We start from the raw sequence: 14573 nt of genomic DNA on the forward strand, positions 1-14573 counted from the left end.
CTGTTCCTTAAATGATACCTCACTGGTACACCTCACAGAGCACTTCCACATTTGTCATCCCTCTTGACCTCATAGCAACTATGTAACGTAGGTGAGCTTGACTGCTTTTTCCCTAGTCAGAGTAAGAAATTGTCGTAAAATACAGTAAATGTAGTAAAATGAATTGTGTAAGGGTACACAGTGCTAGGATTAGTATGCAGAATCAGGTTTGATTCAAAGCGCACTAAATGGAAGACCCCTTTACCCACACTTCCAGAAGTACCTGGTGCTGTCAGTTTCTTAGTCCTGAGTACTTTTAGGTTCTGCAGTACCACTCACTAGCTTTGGGGCTTTCCCTTTGCTGGCTTAGAATTCAGTTTTCTTAGGCCTGATTGGTCATTTAGCCCTTGTCCCTTTGTTTTCTGGCTTTAAAATGTGTTCTGTATTCTTACTCTTTTTGTCTCTGTGGGTTTATGGCATCTTTGGGGGAAAGGGGAAAAGTAGTGGAGGTTGAGTTAAATCCTTATCTACCTTATCTAAAGGTTCAATCTACCACCTTTAACCAGAAGTCTTTGGATCTCTTATATATATATATATTTTTTTGTAGTTAATATGCTGTTCTTCCAATATTGTATTCCGTTCTTTTCACTTAATTTTATAACATATAAACAGTTTTACCTGTCATTAAAATTATTTGTGAATATTATTTTAATAGCTACATAAAGCTGCATCATTTGGACACACCAGTGTTTACACTATTGGCTTCACTGTTTGCTGTTATTAAATATACAGCTGCTTTTAGGTGTTTTAAAATAATGCAATAATGAACACAGTGTTAAAGTTTTCCACTAATTCTGATTCATCTTAAGGCTAAAGCAGGATTTGGCAGACTATGGCTCACACGCCACATCTGGATCCTTGGCTTCTTATGAGCTAAAAATGTTTTTTATATTTTAAAGAATTATAAAACAAGCAAAGACGAATATGTAACAGATCATATTTGGCCTAAAATATTTACTATATCTATATGGCCCTTCAGAAGAGGGTCAGAAAAATTTTGCTGACCCCTGTGCTAGAATTTTTAGAAGTGAAAATAATAGGTAAATACCAAACTGTTAAGTAAACTAGAAAGTGAAAATCTACTTCATGCCCTCCTAGTTTGGATAACCAGTGTGTGTGTGATTGCAGACCGTTTTTTTTTTTTTAATACATTTATAAATACATATGTGTGTGTACATATGCCTGTATATTTAGATTGGTTAGTTTTACAAAATCATATTTGCATTTTATACATTGACATTATACACATAGAACAACCACTTACAACTACGTAGTACAGGCATCCTATCATGTGCAGATCCTTTCACATGCAGATCTATCTTACTCTTTTTTTTAATGGCCGCATACTATGTAATAGTATGGATTAACCATAGTTTGTTTCCCAAATTTTTATTTAAATTCTAGTTAGTTAACATATAATGTAATATGGGTTTCAAGAGTAGAATTTATTGGTTCATCACTTACAATACCCAGTGCTCAACACAAGTGCCCTCCTTAATGCCCATCACCCTTTTAGCCCATCCCCCCACTCACTTTCCCTCCAACAACCTTCAGTTTGTTCTCTATATATAGTTAAGAGTCTCTTATGGTTTGTTTCCATCTCTTTTTTTTTTCCCTTCCCCCATGTTCTTCTGTTTTGTTTCTTAAATTCCACATGTGAATGAAATCTCATGGATTTGTCTTCCTCTGCCTGCCTTATTTCCCTTAATGTAATGCATTCTAGCTCCATCCACATTGTTGCAAATGGCAACATTTTATTCCTTTTTAAAAATTTTTTTTTTATGTTTATTTATTTTTGAAAGAGACAGAGCACAAGCAGGGGAGGGGCAGAGAGAGAGGGAGACACAGAATCTGAAGAAGGCTCCAGGCTCTAAGCTGTCAGCACAGAGCCCGATGTGGGGGTCGAACCTACGAACCATAGGATTGTGACCTGAGCTGAAGTCGGACACTTAACCGACTGAGCCACCCAGGCGCCCCAACATTTTATTCTTTTCGATGGCTGAGTAATATCTATGTGTGTGTGTGTGTCTTCTTTATCCATTCATTAGTCATTGGACACTTGGGCTCTTTGCTATTATTGATAATGCTCTTATAAACATTAGGGTGCATGTGTCCCTTCACATCTGTATTTTTGTATCCTTTGGATAAATACCAAGTAGTGCAATTGCTAGGTCGTAGGGTAGTTCTATTTTTAACTTTTTGAGGAATCTCCATACTATTTTCCAGAGTGGCTGCACCAGTTTGCATTCCCACCAACAGTGCAAACCCTTTCTCCACATCCTCACCAATATCTGTTGTTTCCTGAGTTGTTAATTTTAGCCATTCTGACAGTGGTGACATGGTATCTCCTAGTGGTTTTGATTTGTGTTTCCCTGATGATGTGATGTTGAGCATCTTTTCATGTGTCTGTTAGCCATCTGGGTGTCTTCTTTGGAAAAGTGTATATTCATGTCTTCTGCCCATTTCTTAAGTGGATTATTTGTTTTTTGGCTGCTGAGTTTGATAAGTTCTTTATAGAATTTTGGATACTAATCCTGTATCTGATATATTATTTGCAAATATCTTCTCCCATTCCGTAGGCTGCCTTTTAGTCTTGTTGACTGTTTCTTTCGCTTTCCAGAAACTTTTTATCTTGATGAAGTCGCAATAGTTCCTATTTGCTTTTGAGACGTATCTAGTCAGAAGTTGCCCTAGCTGAAGTCAGAGAGGTTGTTGCCTGTTTTCCCCTCTAGGATTTTGATGGTTTCCTGTCTCATATTCAGATCTTTCTTCCATTTTGAGTTTGTATATATGGTGTGAGAAAGTGGTCCAGTTTTATTCTTTTGCATGTTGCTGTCCAGTTTTCCCAACACCGTTTGTTGAAGAGACTGTCTTTTTTCCATTGGATATTCTTTCCTGCTTTGTCAAAGATTAGTTGACCATATATTTGTGGGCATAACCATAGTTTATTTAGTCATTACCATATCGAGGATAGTTAGGGTATCACCAGCATTTCACAATTAAAAGTAACACTGCAGTTAACATGCGTTTACATTTATCCTTGCACATTTGTCCAAGTATTGTTTTTTAATGTTTTTATTTTTGAGAGGGAGCGGAGGGGCAGAGACAGAATCTCAAGCAGGCTCTGTGCTGTCAGTGAAGAGCCCAGTGTGGGGCTTAATCCCACAAACTGTGAGATCGTGACCTGAGCCGGAATCAAGAGTTGATGCACACTTAACTGACTGAGCCACCCAGGTGCCCCTGCCCAAGTATTTTTAAGGATAAATTCCCAGAAGAATATTGTTGGGTGAGAGTATACACCCAAAGTACATGCTAATTTGCTAATTTATCCTTACACGAGTGCCCTTTTTCCATGTCTTCACCGATACGGGATATTATCTGTCTTTAATTTTTACCAGTTCCATGTTAATTTCAATTTCTTCAGTCATTGGTGATGTTGAGCATCTTTTCATGGGCTTGCTAGCCATTTAGTTGTTCTGTGAGCTTCCAGTGTTAGAAATATTGCTAAGACTCTTGATGAGCTCAACTATATTTTTTTCTAAAAACCATTGCTCTTTTTTATATTCCTCCAAGACTGTATAAGACTATGTCTCTACACACAAATTTTTGCAAATATTCTGATCTCAATCTTGTTTTCTCTTTTACTAAATGGTGACTATTAGGCAATTTTCGTTCTGCTCTCAATGATGTGACAGCTGCCAAAAAGCTAAAACCCTGCCACCTCAAAGCAATAATAAGAGGTAAGTATCATAGAACCACAGTATGATTGTCATCATGGAAAAGTTGGCACTTACTGCACCAAGAGTTGAGGAATTTTAAGCTTTAATATTAAGAGTCTGATATACTAATGAAGTCACCTTATTTTTGCATTCTTGATATTAAGTTCCTGGTTATTATCAATAGCAGCATGCCATTTTTAAAAGAATTTTCCAGAGAATAATATAACCCTTTATGGTTTAAGAATTTGTAGAGAAATTGAAACTCCTCGTTTTAAATTAATAATAAAATTAATTAAAATAAAGCAGTTCCAGAAGCTGCATTCTAATTTTTTTTCCAAATTAGCTGATTGAAAGGTGAGATTTTCAAATGCCATGTTAATTAAAAGGTAAGTTATTGGACCTTTGCTGAGAACTCTTGATGCTGAGATGTTCCCAGATTATATTTTCTTTTGTGGTCTGACCTTTCTATGTAATAATAGTGCTATATTACTTTTATATTTTACCTTTTCTTTGAGAAGCTCAAAAGTGCTTTGTAAACTTTAATTTATTCATCACATATTAATCTTCCCTACATCCCCATGGACCAACTGCTTTATCCTAAGCCAAATGCTTTATCAAAGTTCTGCCTCTTTAGATATGTGTAGTTAGGGGGTGGTAGGTAGATCCGTGTTCCTCAGCTGTAGGGAAAGAAGGTACTGTTCAAAGATTAGCAAGTAAATTCACTCTAGTCCTGTGGAATTGGCTCCAAGCTGGAGTCTAATCCTTGACTGAATTCAGTTTTACCTCAGCATGTGACCATGGCAAGACATCCACTCTTAGTATCAGTTTGCCTATCTCTGGAAGATGAGGTTAGATTCTGTGGACATCGAAGTCCTCACAGTTCTGATATTTTGAAATTCTGTGGAAAGTCTAAAGGGGCTAACTGGAGAAGAACAAACATGGCGAGAGGAGAGGCAGCTGCCTTTGGGCACCGTTTTAGGAGAGATCATTGTCTTTGGTCTTGCCACTGCGTTGATGAATGACTAATGTCAATTCTGCTTTCTGTCTCCGTTTAAAATATCATCTGAGATGGGCTTTACTCTGATTTGCAGATGAGGAACCTGAAGCTCGGAGGTGCTCAGTACCTTGTCTAATGTCTAGTTGGTAAATGACAGAGCCAGATTTCTAGCCCATATCTGTCTGATTCCAAAGTCTGTGCTCTTTGCCATTAAGCTGTAGCTTTCCCTACTTTAAAAGCCCTTAATACCAGGAATGCTTACAGGAGTTTTGAGCTGAATGGGCCCTAGAGATCTTTCTGATCTAAGATACACAAAATATTCTTCCTTGTCTGGAGAACGCAGTACAAGGGGCTTTAATCATGTTTTCCCTTCAGAATGCTGGCTGGTGGAGGTGGGGGTTCTTGTTTAAGGAGGCCTCTTTCCATGCATATTGTCCACGTATATTAAGGGTTCTGGGTTCTACAGGTGCCTTATGCCATTTGGAGCTGAAAAATTTTGCTGAGGCTGTGAACTGGTGTGATGAAGGGTTGCAGATAGATGCCAGAGAGAAGAAGCTTCTGGAAATGAGGGCTAAAGCAGACAAACTGAAGGTAGGTGGCAGAATCAGTAGCCAGTTGGCATTTGTTACTTTGCATTAATTATTTAGTATTTCCCAGATTGTATCTTTTGGGTTGCTGTAAACTTTTTCTTATTTTTTTTTAAATGTTTATATTTTTTTTGAGAGAGAGAGAGAGAGTGTATGCGCTTGCAAGTGTGCATGAGCAGGGGAGATGTAGAGAGAGAGGGAGAGAGAGAATCCCAAGCAGTCTCCTTGCTGTCAGTGCAGAGCCCAACATGGGTCTTGAACTTCTGAACTTCAAGATCATGACCTGAGCTGAAATCAAGAGTTGGATGCTTAACTGACTGAGCCACCCAGGTACCTCAACTTTTCTTCTTGAAAAACAAAACCCAGGGTGCCTGGGTCATGAGCTCCTGGTTTGTGAGTTCGAGCCCCACATGGGGCTCTGTACTGAGAGTTCAGAGCCTGGAGCCTGCTTCAGATTCTGTGTCTCCGTCTCTCTCTGCCTCTCCGCTTGCGCTCTGTCTCTCTGTCAAAAATAAATAAACAGGGGCGCCTGGGTGGCGCAGTTGGTTAAGCGTCCGACTTCAGCCAGGTCACGATCTCGCGCTCCGTGAGTTCGAGCCCCGCGTCGGGCTCTGGGCTGATGGCTCGGAGCCTGGAGCCTGTTTCCCATTCTGTGTCTCCCTCTCTCTCTGCCCCTCGCCCGTTCATGCTCTCTCTCTGTCCCAAAAATAAATAAACGTTGAAAAAATTAATTAAAAAAAATAATAAATAAATAAATAAATAAATAAACATACAAAAACAAAAACCAAACCCAGAACTATTCCCTATCTTTGGAACTCTGGAGAACACAAATAAGTTTATTGTTTATAGTTATAATGTGACAGAGGCAAGCAAGAATATATAGTATATAGAGTAGTAGTATGTAACTCTGCCCTGGGTGAGAGCAGGGCAGCAATGGGGATGGCAGAGAAGACTGGCTGAAAGAGGTGATGCTTCTGTCTAATCTCTTGAAGATTGAGCAAAAGTTTACTCAGCTGGAGGGTGGGGTGTGGGGAGTGGAGAGCATTCCAGACAAGAGAGAGCATAACTATGGGCAAGTTCTTGATATTTCTGAAACTCAGTCCCCTCTTTGAAAATTGTGGACATAACATATGCCTCAGGCTTTTATGAGGGTTGAATGAGAATGTGTGTGTTAGTACATTCTAGACTTATAAGGAGTTGATAAGTTTGTGGCTATTATGATTTGAATAAATAAGAAATGGCATAAGACTGCCATAATGTAGTCTGCACACTGGGTAAAGCTCTTGAAAGAGCTTTTGTTGAACATTAAACAAAACCTTAAGCTTCTGCCAGCGTTGTATAACTCCCAGCTTTAAGACACCTATAACTTGCTGATGAAATGCTATTTCTGGCACGTAGTAGCAACAGTGATGATAAAACAGTAATACTGGCAGAATACCATCAGTATGAAAAATAATGTCCAGCATTTAGATAGCATTTACTGGCTGTATCTTCCAGGTGCTATTTAAATATTTTTACTTAAATGAATTCATTTAAACCACACAACAACCCTACAAGGTAGGAACTATTCTGATTCACCTTTCAGGAGTAGGTAGCTAAAGCATAGAGATTTCCTAGGAACCTGCCTAAGTCACGTAGCTGTGGTGAAGCTGGGCGTCAGAGTCAGGCAGTCTGGGTCTAGAGTCCACGTGCTTAGTCCCTATGCGTCACTGCCTCGCATGTCTATTAATACAAAGCCGGAACTGGACTTCAAGTCTCCTGATTATTGTTCTAGGTCTGTCTGCACTGCTTATACTATGGAGGGGGAATTCTCAGTGCTATGGGAGCCTTCAGCTGGCCCTACAAAGGGGTAGGTTTTAGTCAAAGGTCATTCTGGACATATAAAATGATAGAAAAAGTAGATATCTGTTGACTCACATGGCTCAGTGACAGAATTCTGAACCTAGGTAACTGAGAGAATGTCTCGCAGGCTACTGTGTAAGGCCATAGCCAAGCTAATCCACAAAAAAACCCATAGTGGACCTAAATGAAAGCTGCAGGCTCTGTAGCACAGGCACAGTTAAAGGAAGATTTCAGGGCTCCAAAGCCTGATATTGGGTATAGGTAACACTGCTTGCTGAGTATCAGGATTATTCTATATCTGAGTATAAACTAATTCTGGATTCCTGTGTGCTTGGTGTGTGTACGCAACAGACCTCATATGGTGATGGTAAAATCAGACAAAACAGCCATCAATACCATCTGGTATTTATTACCAGAAATAAAGTATGGAATTTTTTAAATGATAAAAGCTTATCAAGAACATTTAACAATTCTAAATATGTATGTAAAGTAAGAAGAGCACTTCAAGATGCATGAAGCAAAAAAATTGATAAACGAGACAAATCTACAAATAGGTATAGATGTCAACATCACTCAGTAATTGATAGAACAAGTAGATAAATTGGCAGAGAGAAGTGACATCAGCAAAAATGGCCAATTAAAGACCTGCTAAAATTCTTTACTTGATAAAAATGTATGGAAAACTGGCAAAATGGTCCATCAACTTTTTCAGAACTCTGAAATGAGCCAAAGGCTTGCAGCAATCAGGGAGTGTTTATTCAGGAAAAGTGTCTGAACCTCCAATAAGCAGAGCAAGCTTTGTGACATTTTTACTTACCCTGTTCCCATCTCCTATTCCCTATTTCCATTTCCCTACTACCACAGTAGCCTTGAAAGAATCATGGTGAAAATGAGCAGCTTGGCAGCCACCAGAGGAGGCAGATAGGATTAGAGCCCTTTCAAAGCCCCGTTCCTAGAGAATTGTCATTATTTGACCATCTGGGTGGTTTCCAAGAAGACCCCACTCACCAGGCTGATTTAATTTAACTCATCTTCGAGCTATCCCAGTATGAAAAGCTTTTGGGGGTGGGGGAGCTGGGTGGGAAGAAGGGGTGTGTCAGAAATAATTAGAAGGAATTAGTTAAGATTGCCACTGCCTGAGATAGTGCATAACAGGGCAAACAGTAGGCTTACCAGAATACTTAAAAGGAAAAGCTGGGAAATGAGATTCTGCAGGGGCTTTGAAAAGCTCCAACATATTCCTGAAGATCTGCAAGGTGACATGTGTGTCCAGGGCTATGCATGTGCTCAGGAAAGATCTAAGAAGGCCCTTAGCTTTTACCTCTGGCTGACTTGGAGGCTCTGTGAAAGCTGTAAGGGAAGGCTAAGGCTGCATTGTAAACAGTGGGTGAGTGTTGAAGGTGTGCCACAATATGCACAGAGAGCCCTCCAGCAAAGAGTGGGAGACTTTTTGCCTTCAGGCGTTTAGGGAAATCTGTCCAATCATTGGCTGACCACTAAACTAACTATTCAGGGACTTTCATGTCACATAAAACAGAATACACGCTTTATAGAATTAGTTCAGGAAAGTAATTAAAACAATAGGAGAAGCAATATCAAAAACTGGAGGGGAAAGAGAGAGGAGAATGCAATTTCCAGAGTTGCCATATTGTATTATTTTAAATGTCTGGTTTTCAATACAAAATTACAAGACATGCAAAGAAATAAGAAAGTATGATCCATACACAGGAAAAAAATCAATAGAAAATGTCCCTGAGGAAGCCCAGACATGAGACTTATAAAGACTTTAAACCAGCTCTTTCCAGTATGTTCTAGAACAAAAGAAAGAACTAAAGAATTAAAAAAAAAAAAATGAGAACAATGTCTTACCAAATAGAGACTATCAATAAATTATAAAAAAGAATCAAATAGAAATTCTGTAGTTGAAAAGTATAACTGAAATGAAAAGTTCACTAAAGGGCTTAACAGCAGAACTGTGAAGATAGGTCAGTTGTGATCACCCAGCGTGAGGAACAGAAAGAAGAATAAAGAAACATGAAGAGAGACTGAGCGGCGTGTTGGATGCCATCAAGTATATCATCATAGACGTGGGAGTCCCAGGACAGGAGAAAGAAAAAGAGACAAAAGAATACTTGAAGAGATAAAGCCAAAACTTCCCAGATTTGATAAAAAGCAGTTATCTACCCTTCTAAGAAGCTTAACAAACTCCAAGTAGGATCAACTTAAAGAAATCTGTACCTGGACATAGCATAATCAAACTGTTGAAAATCAAAAACAAGAATGTTAAAAGCATCAAGGGAGAAGTGACTCTTCATGTATAAGAGAGCCTCAATAAAAGTAACAGCTGATTTCTCATCAGAAGCCACGGAAGCCAAAGGGTTCCATGGATTGTCATTCAAAGTGCTGAAAGAAAGACTGTCAACTAAGAACTCTATATCCAGCAAACCTATCCTTCAAAAAAGAAGGAACACTCTTGATTTACAAATGATACAATCTTATATATAAAAAATCCTAAGGAATCCACTAAAAATCTATTGGAACTAATAAATTAGTTTAGCAAGCTGTTGGTGAACATTCCAAATATGAAATTAAGAAAACAATTCCATCTATAATAGCATCAGAAAGAATAAAATATTTAGGAATAAATAAAGTAGCATAAAACTTATAATCCGAAAATATAAAACATTGTTTAAAGAAATTAAATATAAGAAAATAGGAAGACATTCATAAATCAGATCTTTTTTAAATTTTTTTGTTTATTTTTGAGAGAGAAGAGTGTGAGAGTGGGAGGGACAGAGAGAGAGGGAGACACAGAACCCGAAGCAGGCTCCAGGCTCTGAGCTGTAGGCACAGAGCCTGATGTGGGGCTCAAACCCAACTAACCGTGAGATCATGACCTGAGCGGCAGTCAGATGCTTAACCGACTGAGACACCCAGGCGCCCCTGAATCATCTTAATATTGTTAAGACGACAGTGCTCCCCAAATTGGTGTATAGATTCAACCCAGTGTGTATCAAATTTCTAACTGGCTGCTTTGCAGAATATTGACAGACTGATTCTGATATTCATATGTAAATTCGAGGTACCCAGAATAGCCAAAAACAATCCTAAAAAGCATTAAGTTAGAGCACTGACACTTCCCAATTTCAAATCTTACTAAAATTTCAATCTTACTACTGTAGTAATCAAGACATTATGGTACTGGCAGAAGGACAGACCTATAGGTGTAACAGAATTGAGAGCTCAGAAGTAAACCCTCACATTCATGGACAGTTAATGTTCATCAAGGGTACCTGAACTATTCAATGGGGAAGGAACAGTCTTGTCAATAAACGATGCTGGAACAACTGTATATCCCCATGCAAAGCATGAATTTGGACTCCTACCTCATTTCGTATGCAACATGGATCAAAGACCTAAATGGAAGAGCAAAGCTACAAAACTCTTTTTTTTTTTTTTTTTTTTTTTTTTTTTTTTTTTTTTTTTTTTTTTTTTTTTTTTTTTTTTTTTTTTTTTTTTTTAGAGAGGGCATGGGGAAGGGATGGGAGGTGGGGGACAGGGAGGTGGGAGAGAATCTCAAGGAGGCTTGGAGCTGTCAGCACTGAGCCTGATGTGGGGCTCAGTCTCATGAACTGAGAGATCACAACCTAGCTGAAATCAGGAGTCAGACACTTAACCAATTGAGCCACCCAGGCACCCCAAAGCTATAGAACTCTTAAAATGTTGGCATTAATCTTCATGACCTTGGATTAGGCAATGGTTTCTTAGATATGACACAAAAAGCACAAGAAACAACAAAATAGATAAACTGGACGTCATCAAAGGTAAAAACTATTGTGCTTCAGAGGCTACCATTGAGAAAGTGGAAAGACAGCCCACACAATGGGAGAATATTTGAAAATCATGTATCTGTTAAGGGTTGTTTTTTTTAAGTTTTATCTGTTTTATTTTTGAGAGAGAGAGCGAGCAGGGGAAGGGCAGAGAAAGAGGGGGAGAGAGAGAATCCCAAGCAGCCTCCACACTGTCAGCACAGAGTCCGATGTGGTCTCAAACTTATGAACCATGAGATCATGACCTGAGCTGAAATGAAGATTTGGATCCTTAACCAACTGAGTCACCCAAGCGCCTCCTGTTAAGGGACATTATCTGGAATATATAAGGAACTCTTAACATCTCAACAATTAAAAGACAATCCAACTTTTTAAATGGGCAAAGGATCTGAACAGACATTTCTCCAAAGAGGGTACGTAATGGCCAAAAAGCATATGAAAGATGTTTAACATTGTTAATCATTAGGCAAATGTAAATCAAAACCACAATGAGATTCTATTTCACACTGGGATGGTTATCATTTTTTAATTAGTTAATCAATTTTGAGAGAGAGCACAAATGGGAGAAGGGAAGAGGGAGAGAGGGAGAGAATCCCAAGCAGGCTCCACACTGTCAGTGTGGAGCCCAGTGTGAGACTCAAACTCATGAACTACAAGATCATGACCCGAGCTGAAGTCAGACACTTAACTGACTGAGCCACCCAGGTACCCCTGGTTATGATTTTTTTTTTAATTTTTTTTTTTTAACTTTTTTATTTATTTTTGAGACAGAGAGAGAGAGACAGAGCATGAACGGGGAGGGGCAGAGAGAGAGGGAGACACAGAATCCGAAGCAGGCTCCAGGCTCTGAGCCGTCAGCACAGAGCCCGACGCAGGGCTCGAACTCACGGACCATGAGATCGTGACCTGAGCTGAAGTCGGACGCTCAACCGACTGAGCCACCCAGGCGCCCCATGATTTTTTTTTTAAGGAAAATAAATGTTGAGAAGTATGAGGAGAAACTGAAACCTTTGTGTGTTGCTGGTGAGAATGTAAAATGACAGCCTTTATGGAAAACCGCTTGGCAGTTCCTCAGAAAATTAACCACAAAATTAACATATGAACCAGCATTTGTATTACTAGGCATATACCCAAAGAATTTGAAACAAATATTAAAATAAATACTTGTACATGTACATGTGCCACAACACTCCATTGTATTCCTGTAAATCAGAGTAAAAACAACAGGGGACAGAGTCTACATCATCCTTAATCATTCTCTGATGTGGACCAGACACTGTGATTGGGTGTAGCTCAACTGTAAAGGCACTGAATTGGACATAGTTTTTAGTGGTATCAGTGGGGTGGGGTACTCTGGATAGTGTATCCAAACTTCCTAACAGCAGAAAGGAGTTTTGCAGCTCTGTTGGCAGACTGGATTGGAGAAGGAATGGACAAGAGTTACCAGCCATTGTTAGCCTTTGTGGGGCTTTTGTGGGGAGGCTGAGGTATGGTTGGTACTATATTTTAGGTCAGAGGTCAGCAAACTAGCCAAATCCAGCCTTTGGCCTGTTCTTATACATTCTGTGAACTAAGGATGTTTTCACATTTTTAAAGAATTCTAAGCACCCAGACATGTGCTTTTAAAGTTTGTTTAATTAATTAGCTAATTAATTAATTTAGAGAGGGAGAGAGAGAATCCTAAGCAGGCTCCACACTATCAGTACAGAGCCCAGTGTGGCGCTCGAACTCATGAACTGTGAGATATGACCTGAGCTGAAATCCAGGAGTCAGATGCTTAACTGAGCCAGCCAGGCACCCCAGATGTGTGCTTGTGAAATGTTTATTGAACTGAATCAGGCCGCTGGTATTGCTTGACACAGGAGCCTGGGTTGGATGCATACCAAAGATCATAATTAAGAAGCAGGCTGGGGTAACAGAAGAGGAAGCAAGTTCCCTAAGATGATGGATCTCAATTTCATTTTTAGAGAACTGAACAGAGGGATATAAGAAAAGCAAAGATGAAAGAAAAGAAGGAGCAGAATCATAATAAGGCTTTACTCCAGGCCGTCAAGGTGAGTGCTCAAACGTCAGGCCCGTATGGTCTTGCTAAATCCACTGATCCTCAAGCTTATTGGGAACCTTTCTTGGGATGCTTTACCTGAATTTGTTCATTTTCTTTCTGCTTTGGTGAAGCAGTGTGGTGAAGGGGCTCTGGAGTCCCATCACCCGAGGTCAGTCAGCTCTCCTGCTTGTGTACGTGTGTTGATCTCAGGTAACCTACACTGAATAGTTGCTATGGGTTAAGCAGTATTTAATCTTCACAGTAGCCTTTTGAGATAGATCTTCCATCTGCTGCTTTGCTAGATGATCTTGTCTCAGAGGTGAAGAAACCTTGCACAGCTGATGTGTATCAGAGCCAGGTCCTTGCTCTGAGCCATTGCATCCTGAGAGAGTCTGAATTTTTAGGAAGCTGCTCCTTTATAACAAAAAGATTTGACCCTGTCCTTTCTTCCCTGCATTTTAAATGGATGTAGTCTGAGCCAAACCGTGTTTTCACCTGGATACCTAGCAAGGCACCCGTAGAGGTTTGGCTTGCTTGGTCTTCACAAGGGAGAGGATACCCGCCATGAGATTGTGGAGTAGGCCCTTGGTTTCATTTTTTGTTGAGTTAAATTATGCACCATTAAAGTTACTTACTTGGGGCGCCTGGGTGGCTCAGTCTGTTGAGCGTCCAACTTTGGCTCAGGTCATGATCTCGTGGTTCGTGAGTTCGAGCCCCACGTCGGGCTCTGTGCTGACAGCTCAGAGCCTGGAGCCTGCTTCGAATTCTGTGTCTCCCTCTCTCTCTGCCCCTCCCCTACTCATGCTCTGTCTCTCTCTGTCTCTCAAAAATAAATAAATGTTAAAAAAAAAAAAGTTACTTACTGACTTTGAGACCCTCATACTAAGATGCACTCCACTAGTCCCTCCCCCACAACAAGCAATCTGCTAATACCTGTTAACAGAATGTAATACTCTAGATTCTCCAGCTAATCATCCATAGTGAGGGATGTGGTCATATTCTAAAATATAATGTAGAATATTGCAATGCCCAGACATTTGTATACAGACCTGATTTCGACTCTCTCCTTTAGTCTGACCCTGCATCTTAAGCTTCAGTGTTCATAAGAATTGCTCTAACAGTTGTATACACAGAACCATATTTTACCAATGGTTTAAAACTGGGGTCAGCAGACTGCAGCCAGTGGATCACATCCCTGCCTATTTGTTTATGTGTCACATATGGCTGTTTTCACACTACAGTGGCAGAGTTGAATAGTTAATTTCAACAGAGACCATTTGGCTCAGAAAGCCTAAAATATTTCTGTCTGATCCTTTAAGGAAAAGTTTGCCAACCCCTGATGTAGGAGATACTAAAAGTAACTTGGATCGCATGTAACTTTCCCTGTGTGTGCTAGCCTCCACACACATACATAAAGAGGCAACTCTTCTGTTCAGACCTTTGATTTATCTTTATTTCCACGAGACAGCCAAGATTAAGTCAGTGTGCATTATTTTTAGTATTCTATGTCCTAGC

At 39.7% G+C, this 14573-nt stretch overlaps 1 protein-coding gene across 1 annotated transcript in view; it reads left to right on the top strand.

Moving 5' to 3' along the window:
- TTC4 (tetratricopeptide repeat domain 4) overlaps positions 1 to 14573 on the top strand; it is a 31383-nt gene that overhangs the window by 3390 nt on the left and 13420 nt on the right. Inside the window, exons 4-6 of the mRNA XM_030324439.2 lie at positions 3702 to 3779; positions 5222 to 5346; positions 12982 to 13068. Coding sequence (XP_030180299.1) covers positions 3702 to 3779; positions 5222 to 5346; positions 12982 to 13068 — 290 coding nt within the window. The remainder of the gene's footprint in view (positions 1 to 3701; positions 3780 to 5221; positions 5347 to 12981; positions 13069 to 14573) is intronic.

The sequence above is a fragment of the Lynx canadensis genome, chromosome C1, assembly GCF_007474595.2.
Source record: "Lynx canadensis isolate LIC74 chromosome C1, mLynCan4.pri.v2, whole genome shotgun sequence".
Lineage (NCBI taxonomy): Eukaryota > Metazoa > Chordata > Mammalia > Carnivora > Felidae > Lynx > Lynx canadensis.